Genomic DNA, 13,257 nt, shown 5'->3' with positions numbered 1-13,257 from the left:
AGCCAATTAGAATCAGCTGGGTAAGTGAATGGCTGGAGCAAATTTGTGGCAGGACTTTTTCTTTTTCTTTTTTTTTTTTCTTTCTTTTTTTAAGTACATTTTTTGGCCTTTTTATGCCTTTAATGATAGGACAGGGAGAGTGACAGGAAGCAAATAGGAGAGAGAGAGCAAGGGTGGGATCCGGAAAGGACCACACTCAGGGCAACACTCCGGTCAGCCTTCAGATTGCTCACCTGAATGCAGGCTAACGGTTCATTAGTCCATATGGAGTAGCCTCCAACCACGTATATCCTGTCCTCGTGGACTGCTACCCCTGCCTCGTTCTGGCCTGAGTGGACACAATTAACATTTAATTCAATTTAATTCAAATAAACTCAATTCATTTCAACGTTTTTATTTCTAGAGCATCGGTAACTAGAAGGATCGTTACACAAGGAGGTTGTAGAAGACAGGTGTGTTTCTGATACACTCCTAACCTCATCTTACTGGCGCAGGCTCTTTACACACACACACACACATATATACACACATACATATACACACACACACATACACACACACACACACACACACACGTGCATATACAGTACATACATGTACAGCACACACACACACACACACAAAAACACCTGTAAGGAGGCTAAAGGAACAGTGTGTCCATTGGTCAGCGTCAATGTGGTAGCAGTCAATGCGGCACACCAGGATGTGGATACTCATTGAATACACACATATGCACAAATGCAGAAACACAAATACAGACCTGTAAGCAAGCTAAAGGAACAGCGCGTCCACTGGTCGGCGTCTATGTGGTAGCAGTCGATGTTTCGCACCAGGATGCGGTCGTTGTTATAGTCCAGGTCGTTGCCGCCCAGTACGTAGAGCTGCCTCCTCACGGCGGCCATCACATGGTACACACGCCGCTGCAGCATGGGGCTACGTGCCAACCACTGGTCCTGAAATGGACACAAGAGGACAGGACAGAGAGCAGAGAGTGAGAAGGAACCCCAGGAGTGTAGCTACAAACACTTTGGTTCCGAAACGCTATAAATCCATTTTTTGAAACGTCATGTTATTTAATTGTGTATTTCAAGTAATATCAATAAAATTGCAGTTCTGTTGTTTTGATTGAGTAAAGATAAATCCAATAACAATACGCAACTACATTTCCACTGAAATTACTTGGAAAACAAAATTGAAAAAATGATTTATGAAAATTCATTAAAATGGAGGATATAGCATTTTGGAACCAAACTCTTCAAATATAGAGAAGACATTAGCTATGTATTTGTATATTTATAAGCATATACATTCAATATATTTACAAGATATAATAGTATTTTCATCTTTATTTGTGTCTGATTTTGTCTGTTACTAGTAAGGTGTCGTGTCTGAGTACAGTGTTTGGGTATCCATTGCTTTGTAAGTATAAACATTGCTGTATGTTTGAATGTATTTAAGTGTGTGCAAATGTACATGCACATTTGTGTGTGTGTGTGTGTGTGTGTGTGTGTGTGTGTGTGTGTGTGTGTGTGTCTTGTTTGTTTGGGTAGATGTGTGTGCAGTTGTGGTTGACTGTACGCATGCATGAGCGAGACAGGTTTGAGTGCATTGTGTGTGTGTGTGTGTGTCTTGTTTGTTTGGGTAGATGTGTGTGCAGTGTGGTTGACTGTACGCATGCATGAGCGAGACAGGTTTGAGTGCATTGTGTGTGTGTGTGTGTGTGTGTGTGTGGTGTGAAAGCTAACGGGTGGCCATCTGTTGAGGGTAGTGTGGGTGGGGGGTTGGTGTTTTCTGCCAGGTGAACGTGAAGCCCCTGTGAATACCAATGAATCTCTCTCTCACACACACTCTCTGTCTCTCTCTCTCTCACACACACTCTCTGTCTCTCTCTCTCTCAAACACACTCTCTCTGTCTCTCTCTCTCTCTCACACACACTCTCTGTCTCTCCCTCTCACACACACTCTCTGTCTCTCTCCCTCCCACACACACTCTCTCTGTGTCTCTCCCTCTCACACACACTCTCTCTGTCTCTCTCCCTCTCACACACACTCTCTCTCTCTCCCTCTCACACTCTCTCTCTCTCTCCCTGTATCTGTATCAGTATCTTCTTCTCTCTCTCTTCTAGCCTCTCTCTCTCTTTTCTTCTCTTCACTCCCCACTGCCCTCCCCTCCTCTCTCTTTCTCAACTCTCTACTGTTCTTTCTCTTTAATTCTCTATCCCTTTCTCACACCCTCCCTCCCTCTATCTCACTCCTCTCTTTTTTTACTCTAACTCTCTCTCACTATATTCCCATTAACTGTTTTCTCTCTCCCTCCCCCCTCTACCTCTCTCTCCCTCTATCTCCCTCTCTCTCCCTTCCTCAGTTCATCTGGTTGATCAGTAGAAGTTCACCTTTGTCTCCTTCAACCCAGGCCAGACCATATCATGTGTTGTATCTTCCACAAACAGTGTCTCTCTCATTCTCTCTTCTTCCTACCTGAAGAGGGTCGTACACCATCAATCTGTTCTGATACTGGGCTGTGTTTGTTACTCCGCCTGAGAAACACAAACAGAGAGAGAGAGAGAGAGAGAGAGAGAGAGAGAGAGAGAGAGAGAGAGAGAGAGAGAGAAAGCAGCATACTTGTGAGTTCATATTTATGAGTATTTTTTATTTTTTTGTGGGTTGTGAGTACTAGTAGATCTGGTTGACAATTACACATGTAATAATAATAATACCAGAGCACATTTTCAGGCTTTGTGGACCATGAAGACATATCACCATATGTTAACGCACGGCTCTGCAAGACGATTTGGACAGATACATTACAACATAACAAACAAAGAAACAAAATTGCATATGGGTACCTATGCTATGGGAACTGGGGTTGAGTGGGATAACATACCTTTACCATTCAGACAAGAATTAATACATCACTCATACAAGTTTTGCCCAGTACAAAATGATACATAACCATACAACACAGTGCTCATCATATTAAGCCAGTATCAAAGATTTATTGGGGATGTAAATATTTGTATAGATTGTTTTGATAGCTTCCTTCCTTTATGGTTTTGTCCAAAGAATGGATAGGTTTACAGTAGATATAATGGTTAACCTAGATAGTATGGGCCAGTGTAATGAAATGAATGATGTGTATGATGGTTTGGTTGTTAAGTGCTAAGTGTTTGTGTGTTAGGGTTGGGGTGTATACCTGACACCCAGAGTAGCCCGTCCGCCACACACCCGGCATGGCAAGACAGCGAGCGGTCGAATGGCTGGACGAACGTCCACTTGTTCTTCTTGGGGCAGTAGCGCTCGACGGATGGCAGCACCTGCCTGAGCTCATTGCGTCCGCCCACGGCGAAGAGGAACTGTCCGAGCGCAGCAAGGACGAAGTGCTCCCGGCACGCCTTCATGGGCGCGATGTCCGTCCAATGGTCAGCGCGCGGGTCGTAGCGGCAGGCGCTCCGCACCGCACACGTGCGCCCGTTGCTCTGCTCCACCTCGCCGCCCGCCACAAACAGGAAGTGACCCATGACGGCCACGCAGTGGTGGCTCCGGCCGGCCGGCATGGGTGCCAGCTCGCTCCAGTCTGAGCCCCCCGGCACGCGCGTCCCCACCCCCTGCATCTGCTGCCCGCCACCTCCGTCCGTCTGCCCCGTCCCTCCGACCCCTGTCCCCGGCGGGTTGAAGTAGCGCAGCTCGCGCACCCGGCTGACCTCCCGCTTGCGTCCGCCGGCCACGTAGAGGGTGAGGGAGCGGAAGCGTGGCCGCGTGCGGGCCGTCTGGCGCAGGGGCTGGGCGAAGGTGGCGCGCTGGTACTCCAGGGCCTCCTCCAGCAGGCTGGCGCGCAGGAGCGGGTGCCCGCGCGACGACAGGTGCTGCAGAGCCGACGGCGCCATCAGGCCGTAGCGCACGTGCTGGAGCAAGTCCTCGGCGTATTGGTAGCGGCAGTCCTGCTCCAGCCAACGCACCACCAGCTGGGGACAGAGACACATGGGGAGAGAGAGGGAGAGACATGGGGGAGAGATGGAGGGAGAGATGGAGGGAGAGAGAGAGAGACAGAGATGGGAGGGAGGGGGGGAGGGAGAGAGAGAGGGGAGGGAGGGAGAGAGAGAGACAGAGATGGGAGGGAGGGAAAGAGAGGGAGGGAGATGGAGGGAGGGAGAGAGAGAGAGAGATGGGAGGGAGGGAGAGAGAGATAGAGAGATAGAGAGAGAGGGGGGAGTTACGGGAGGGAGATAGGGGGGAGGGGGAGAGAGGGTGAGAGAGAGAGACAGAATTAGGAGTAAGAGAGAAAATATCCATAAAACAGATCCTGTACATCCAAATACTGAGTGAGCTAGTGAGACTGGAGAGATGGTGATTGTGAAAATGAGTGTGTGAGAGGAATAGAGAGAGAAGAGACAGAGAGAAGAGATGGAAAGAGAAAGAGTAATAAATAGAGAGAAACAGGGAAACAAAAGTAACAGAGAGAAGCAGACTTACAGTGTGCAAAAGCCAAACAGAGAGAGAGAGAGAAGACAGAAAGCAGAGAAGAAACAGTGATGGAGTGATACAGGAAAGGAGTTGAAGATGTAGAAAGAGAGGTGTAGGGGAGCTCATTAGTATTCCATGTGTGTGTGTGCATGTGTGTGTGTGTGTGTGTTGGGGGGAATCAGGAGATCAAACCGCTGTGAAAAGGATATTGTGCAAAGCTTGGCGGCTGAGATGGACAATGCGCATGCTTCCACATAACATAAATGGCTATTGTATTCTCACAATACCTTTGCTTAATTTCACACAGCTAGACATACACTTACTCACACACTCACAGTAACACAAGGGCACAGGTGTATCACTAGCCTGTGAAATAAATATGCAAATGGTTCACTGCACTCGTCTTATACACACAGACACACACACACACACACACACACACACACACAGCCCAGAGTAGGAGGAGCAGGACAAAGGCAAGCTAATTGAACTTGAGAGCAATCTGAGGATGTTTGGCAGCAGAGGCGTGCAAGTGTGGGCGAGATGGCCACAGATAAACGATCTCGCTATCAGCCACACAAAGTGGCTTTTAACACTATCAGCACACCGACAGCAAACTTATTACAGCAACACACACACACACACACACTCATGCCTACAACCCTTTCTGTCACACACACACACAATACAGACAAGATACATAAGCAATCACCGCATTACACAAAGACAGCAGGAAGGTCAGTACTTCTACACTGCATTCTTACTACTGCTTCTGTAGAGTTTTCCAAAATGTCATCTCTGCATTCTTTATCTCCAAAACTCCATTAATATCTGTGAACCATTTTTACGCCATAGAGGGGGCATTACGACGCTATGCAAACCCTCCCAATAAATGCAGCAACACCAAAGACCCAAGGGCATCATATTCAATGCATCATCTATACAGACACAGGGATTGCAGTCTGTCTAGGAAACATACAAGAGCAGTCAGTCTTGAAGCAACACACTCACCCGTTTATATCACACCCTTTCTCTGAAATGCTTTACTTACTTTCTCTCTGCAGTCTCGCAAATTTGCAAACTGGACGTTGTTTAAAAAGCACAGCGAAATGCTATATCCACAAAGGAATGCACGGTTTTAATCTGAATTTTACATACACATGTATTTACATGCTTGGGATTATGAATAATACCTGACACGTGGTATGCTGAGAATACACTCTTGTTAGAATGCAAGATAATGATGTAAAACAGGACACTGTTTACACACACGCACATAATACAGTTTATACACTTATGTCATTCTGTACATCCTTTTTCTTTCATCCTATCTCTTCTCTATCCCCCTCTACTTACAGATAGAATAAATAAGCAAAAGAGAAAAGACAGAGTGGGCAAAAGGGGGAGGAGAGAGAGAAAGAGAAAAAGAGAGAAAGAGAGAAAAAGAGAGCGATGGAGAGGAGGGAGAGGTAGGCAGTGTACTGTCTGTTGACTGTGAAGGTCACGCCGGATCAGAGAACTTCCTCGGGGCAGAGAATAAATTAACTCCCTGAATACACACACACACACACATACTCTCTCTCTCTTTCACACACACACACACACACACACTCACTCACTCCCTCTCTCTCAGAAATGCTAGTGTGATACAGACGAAATTAAAAAAAAAAAAAAAAAAAAAAAGAGAGACTAACCGTGAGAGTGGGAGTGCAATAAAAAAGGGAGAGCAAGCAAGCAAAGACACACACACACACACACACACACACACACACACACACACACACACACACACACACACATACACACACACACACACAGTCACACGCACACACACACACACACACACAGTCACACGCACACACACACACACAGTCACACAGACACACGCACACACACACACACACACACACACACACACATACAGTCACACAGACACACGCACACAGTCACACGCACACACACACACAGTCACACACACACGCGCACACACACACACACACACACACACACAGTCACACGCACACACACACACAGTCACGCGCACGCACGCACACACACACACACACAGTCACACACACGCACGCACACACACACACACACACACACAGTCACACACACACACAGTCACGCACACGCACGCACACACACACACACACACACACACAGTCACACGCACACACACACACACAGTCACGCGCACGCACGCACACACACACACACACAGTCACACGCACACACACACACAGTCACACGCACACACACACACACAGTCACACGCACAGTCACACACACACACACACAGTCACACGCACACACACGCACAAGTCACACACAAACTGGTAAAAAAACAAAGTGGCAAGAAAATGTGATTTCCAGAGCGTGAGCTTCGGCGAGCTCTGGGAGCGTGACGATGATTGACGGGCACAACTATATCAGGGTGGCGTCATCGGGCGCACGCTCCGCTCCTCTCCTCTCCCCTGCTCTCCTCTCCGCCGGCAGGGCCGCGCCAGCCTCAGCCGCCGCAGCCCCGGTGCCCATCACACATGCCGCGTTCCGTCTGATGCCCAAATTAACCTTCCTGGCGCGGCTGCGGAGGCCAAAAGCGGCCTAATCAGGCCCTGATTATGGCGGCGGCGGCTGGTTAAAGGGTCAGGGTAATTGTGGCATCAGAGGCCTGATTGTTTTCAATCAGAGGGCCGGCCGGAGTGACAGCCGGGGGATTGGGGCGTCTGATGGAGCCGCGGTGGGTCTAATCACGGGAGGAGGGGGGTGGCGGTGGAAGAGAGGGGGGCTAGGGGGAGACTAAAGGGGTACAGGGGGTGGGGATGCTAAAGGAAAAGGAGGAGAGGAAAGGAAAGAGGGGGGTGGGCCTGATTGGTGCAAATGAACAGTCAAAGCACTGCCACTGCCACCACCATCTACACACACACACACACACACACACACACACCCTCCTCAGTTCCTTGCATGCACTCACACCTACTACCCCAGCCTTTGTCAGCTTAACACACACACAGTAGTCCTAAACACAGATTTACTAGCAGGCATTTGTGTATGTGTGTGTGTGTGTGTGTCTGCGTGTGTATGCGCGTGCACGCAAAAGAGGTGCTCTGAAGGACAGAATGAAACAAAGAGGCAAATCTCCTGGGAAATATTTCTAGGACACCTAAACATTTGTACATTCGTACACATTGTCACATTCACCTACACATTGCACCATACAGTATGTCCACTATGCTATCTCAGGCTGTAGTCTTTCAGTCTTAAGACACTGACCAATCAGGAAAAAACAAAGCCTTCTCAGCAAAAAGGCCAGGTCATTACATTACATGTGCATCCCTGCACAGTAGTACATGGTCATCTGCTGCCCATTAGGTACAAATGTACTCTATTAGATTCAACTTTATTAGATTAGATTCAACTTTATTGTCATTGTGTACAAGTACAAAAGTACAAAGACAACGAAATGCAGTTGGCATCTAACCAGAAGTGCAATGTGATATACAAAGTATAGACAGGTGGTGCATAGGCAGGACAAGTTACATAGTGCAGTGTAGATATAAATTAAACATAAATATGTGCAGTGTATTAACAGTAATCTTATAAGAGCAGACTAAAATATGGCTTTGTAGTATGAACAACATGTACAGATATGTGCAGTGTAGTAGCAGTAACATTATAAGAGTAATACGAATAATATAGATATATGCAGTGTAATTAACAGGAAGAACAGAATAAATATGGATATTTAGTATGAACCATACAGACAGACATGGACAGAATGTCCAGCTATCTGCAGTGTGGTAACAGTACCATTGTAGTGCAGAAACGGGGGGGGGGTCTGTTGAGAGGCAAAATGTTTGTCCCTGTCAAGGTTGCCATGGTCATGGACACTTTAACAGGCAATTGTATGTACATGAATATACATGTAACCATATCACTAAGTGCAGTAGCGATCTACATCAGCTAATTAGCAGATTTCTTGACACAAAGCAGAACTAAAGACTAAAAATCTTTCACAAGCTGAACTTTTCTACGCCTGCATCCTAGAGACGTTAATAACATCTGCTGCTTACCTGTCAAATTATGTCCAATTAAAATGGTTTCACACACAGTCGAACACACAGCCCTTTCTCTGCGTATCTGGGTTGCATATGTGTCTCTTACATCACAAATCACCAAAAGGATTAACAGGGTCTAGCTGTCGTTTGAGAAAAACGTGATTGAAAATCTAGAATCAAGTAACCACCATCCTAGGAAACTATTTGGTTTTATGTTGTTTATTTTGTTGTTGTTGTTTTAGGTCATATTTGGTGCAAAAGGAAATAAAACACTGGACATGCCTGATACTGGACATGCCTTAATTCTCAAAATGATGATTTCTTAGCACACATCTCAGCACACATCACACTCTGCACGATGAGCATGATTATCTTCCTAGCTGCTGCTCACACTCTGCTGCCGAATTAGCCATTGTCCTCATTGGTGTGTGGGTGGAATGTGGCCACAGACTTTCCTGGACTTACCCAGAGCTCCTTTCAACTACAATGGACTTGCCTAGTCCATTTAGACAAGTCCCTCCACTCGGCAGCCATATTGTAACACATTTTGGGCACTTATCGGGCATCGTGAAGCCTTGCGCGTCACGACACCAACCTTGCTCCAGCGGCGAGGTCACAACGTGATGTATTCAACACGATGTATTCAAAACACACCACATGATTGGCACAATGTATTCACGTGTTGACTTTTTTGCCGCGGAAGGGGCGGGATATGTGTAAACACCTGCCATATTGGCATTACAAATTAACCCCATGCATTTCTATGGAGGATTTTTTGAGTGCTGTGTCTCCTCATTAGAAAGTCTTCTGGCAAGGCTTTGTATTGCTTCTAAGGCAGACCTCATTATATCTGTAGATATACATAATTTAAACTCAGATGTACACATGCACTTCAAATCCCGCCTGTCTGACCGTCTCTGATGTGTGTGTGTGCGTGTGTGTGTGTGCGTGCATGTGTGCGTGCGTGCGTGCGTGTGTGCGCGCGCTTATGCGTATGTATGTACCTGTGTGTGATTGTGTGTTTGACTCTCACCTGCCAGATCTCCTCCTCGCTGAGTGAGGTGAGGCGGTCACTCTTGAGCGCCTCCTTGAGGAGGCGGTAGGGGAGCAACAGCACCTCCTCCTGGTGGGAGTGCTGCAGCTCAGCCAGGTGCTCCACCAGGAAGCCCACTACCGCCTCTTCCAGCGCTGGCAGGTGGAACAGGTCGGCCAGCCTGTACAGGTCCAGGTAGTTCAGAATGCTCAGCTCCTGTTGGTGAGAACAGGTGAGTTCGGTTAGGACAGGAGTCTGCCAGGACAGGTGTCTGTCAGTGTGTGTGTGTGTGTTCAGGTGGAGCAGGTCAGCCGGTACAGGTCCAGGTGGTTCAGACTGATCAGCTCGTGACGGCACACACACACACACACCGAGAAGTGATACTGGGAAGAGCTGAGGTCAGGACAGATGTGTAAGTTTAGGACAGGTGTGATTCAGGCCAACCCATTGTGCAGACATGTGTGTTAGGATAGGATAGGCTGGCGTGAGGACAGTAATATGAGAACATACTGCAGTATTTAGCTTTGCTATGCTGCTGTAATCAAAGATGGGGATTAAATTATTCAAGATTAAGGTTGGGACATGATCAATGATCAATGAATTAATATTAGAACAGACTTTAGAATGGGCCAGGACTGATCTGGATCAGAGTTCACCGTGCAACATTCTATTTTATATTTGATTAGTGGGTTCTACTGGGGTAAGGCTCTGAAGACCTACAACAAAGTAACAATGCATCACAGAGTCTTTGGATGATATCACACCGCCGCAGAACACAACCGTCTCCTAACACGGAGCAATGAGACCAAGAGAAACTGTCTCTGCCACCGACACAAAGGAGAAGAGGCTGATATAAGGGGCTTGAGATAATAAGATGCGGCGATAATGACATAGTGTGAAAGCAGAGAGAGAGAGAGAGAGCAGTAATAGAAGGAATAGGCTGCCATCTATTGGATGTAAGGATGAAGGTCTTAGAAAATAATAAAAAAACAGAAGCTGTATGACTCATGCAAAATTCCTTATGATTTGTAACCACTGAACTACACATTCAACTCACCTCTACCTGTCACGGTATACTGTATGAATTAGGCTTATAATGTACTCAACATCATGTGACACACTTACGGTATAGACTACAACAAATACTGTAAAAGAACATGCAGCCTAATATGGGCAAACACTGCACTGCATAGGGATGGCCTAAATGATTATTGTATAGCTCATCATTTTCAAATCTGACAAATGACAAATCTTATTTTTTTTTTAATCCAAGATGTAGTCAGCACAGCCTACAGCAAAAACCTATAGGACTGCACAGTGCTGTAGGTCCATTATTCTACCAGCAGATGGCGCATGGAAGATTAGAGTGTGTGTGGCACATGGAGACAGAAAAAAACAACAGGAAGTGTGTCAAGTCAACTGCACCAACAAGAGACGCAGGGCAAGAAAACGTCCAATGCAGAAAGAGGAAGAAATATCGAAATCACAGATATTACTCGAAATTAGACTTTTGTCTGTTTGACTGTTCTGCGCTAGCAATTCCGTATTGTGTCAATAGACCCTTTCAAAAGAGTTCCATTATCAGCATCATAGTTGGCCCCACAAGGCTTCCGTTTTAACATTCCATATGTTATCTTAATGCAGAGGAAGTAGATTGGGAACCAAATAGAACGTTCAAGCATTGTTTTTGTTTTTATTGTTGAAAGGGTCTATACAACCCTTCAAGGATACCCTTGTGTACTGGAGTTTGAATTTGAGAGGGGGATTAACGGAGAGTGCTAACGTACTCCACACCTCCAGGGGGAAGTATGACCACAAATTTTCCAGCTCACAAATTGTCCAGCTCACAGGTAGCTTACCTGTATGAAGTAGCATTAGGACAGGTAGAGTATCTCACCTGTATGAGGGGGCAGCCGTGGCCTACTGGTTAGCGCTTTGGACTTGTAACCGGAGGGTTGCCGGTTCGAACCCCGACCAGTAGGCACGGCTGAAGTGCCCTTGAGCAAGGCACCTAACCCCTCACTGCTCCCAGAGTGCCGCTGTTGTTGCAGGCAGCTCACTGCGCCGGGATTAGTGTGTGCTTCACCTCACTGTATGCTGAGTGTGTTTCACTAATTCACGGATTGGGATAAATGCAGAGACCAAATTTCCCTCACAGGATCAAAAGAGTATATATACTTATACTTATGAGGTGGTGTTGTGTATCTCACCTGTATGAGGTGGTGTTGTGTATCTCATCTGTATGAGGTGGTGTTGTGTGGCTCAACTGTATGAGGTGGTGTTGTATGGCTCACCTGTATGAGGTGGTGTTGTGTGGCTCAAATGTCGTTCTTTAAAAAAAATTGTGGTCTACTGTCTTTCTATATCTGTCTAAAATTATGTACCTGCTATATGTTAAAAGGAATAACTGTAATATTAAAGATGTATATGTATATATTTATATTTTTGTACTTTTATATCTGATACAATGTTGATACATATAGTTTTGTAATTATTGTAATTTACTGTGTATATGTAGGCTATGTTTGTACAATCTGCACTAAGCACTTTACACATACTGGGACTTTATATCAATGTTTTGTAAATTTATGGATTGAATGTATTAACTATGAAACTGATTATCTATTTTTCTGTATATGTGTACAAATCTGCACTAAGCACTTTATACATACTGGGACTTTGCATCAATGTTGTATAATTGATTGATTGATTGATTGAATGTAGTAACTATGAAATTGATTATCTAATTTGATTCACATGTGAGTAAGGACAAATGGAGATATATATTGATGGTACATTGTGAAACACTTGTTGGTTGCCTGAGGAAGAGCCAGGGGCTCGAAACGTTGCACGCAAAATAAAAAACCTTCCATGGGAGCTATATGGTGTGCGGATCACTCTCTTTTACTTTTGAACTCTTTCCTCTGATCCAGCACCCATCCGAAACGGTGAAAAGGGATGTGCGCGGTCACACGTTTACTTATTTGGTGTTGTGTGGCTCACCTGTATGAGGTAGTGTTGTGTGGCTCACCTGTATGAGGTAGTGGGAACACAAGCTGAGCAGCTCCAGCAGCTGCAGATGGCTCCCAGCAGATAACACATCCTGAATCACCCCCGGCTCTAGCACAATCTGCACACACACATAAAAACAGTCTTGACCACCTGACCCTCTACCTTTTAACAGGAATCAAGAGCACACTGTATTTCACATTTCACCTACTAACCCTTAAAGGAGTACCGGCACACCGGTGTGACGGGAATGTTGAGAAATGAACGTTCTAAAGAATATCTGGGTTCATTGAATTCAACATAGAATTTTAGAACCTTCAATTGTTGCGGAACTTAGAACGTTCAAAAACCTACACCTTTAAGTAGGCTATGTGCTATCAGAAGAACTGGCTTAAAGAAGATGTGCATATTCTTTACTCTATTTGATCTCAAAAGCGCTTTGCCTACACAGCCATAGACCTCTGAAGTTCGGCTACAAAAAAGCTGCCATCTTTAAGATCCGGTATCTTGTGATTTTTCATATGGGAAAATAATGCAGGGGTTTTGAATTATCGCAATTATCGGGGATGAAGAGGACTGATATGCAGGTGTTTTGCTAAACACACTTTTGTCCTCTGCCTTCGAGTGGCTCTTGTGATCTTCGGTACGTTAAGACAGCAAACTTAGATTTTTGCTACCCCAGAGCTAATTTGC

The 13,257-nt window shown here is 45.7% G+C and overlaps 1 protein-coding gene across 1 annotated transcript in view; it reads right to left on the bottom strand.

The window, feature by feature from the left end:
- klhl32 (kelch-like family member 32) overlaps positions 1-13,257 on the bottom strand; it is a 31,584-nt gene that overhangs the window by 3,082 nt on the left and 15,245 nt on the right. Inside the window, exons 6-11 of the mRNA XM_048260090.1 lie at positions 12,587-12,685; positions 9,556-9,771; positions 3,194-3,962; positions 2,479-2,537; positions 761-953; positions 234-328 (exon numbers count right to left, since the gene is read on the bottom strand). Of these exons, the coding sequence (XP_048116047.1) occupies positions 234-328; positions 761-953; positions 2,479-2,537; positions 3,194-3,962; positions 9,556-9,771; positions 12,587-12,685 (1,431 nt within the window). The remainder of the gene's footprint in view (positions 1-233; positions 329-760; positions 954-2,478; positions 2,538-3,193; positions 3,963-9,555; positions 9,772-12,586; positions 12,686-13,257) is intronic.

The sequence above is a fragment of the Alosa alosa genome, chromosome 13 (genome assembly GCF_017589495.1).
Source record: "Alosa alosa isolate M-15738 ecotype Scorff River chromosome 13, AALO_Geno_1.1, whole genome shotgun sequence".
In the NCBI taxonomy this organism is placed as follows: Eukaryota; Metazoa; Chordata; class Actinopteri; order Clupeiformes; family Clupeidae; genus Alosa; species Alosa alosa.
This window is presented reverse-complemented; position numbering and strand designations above follow the sequence as displayed.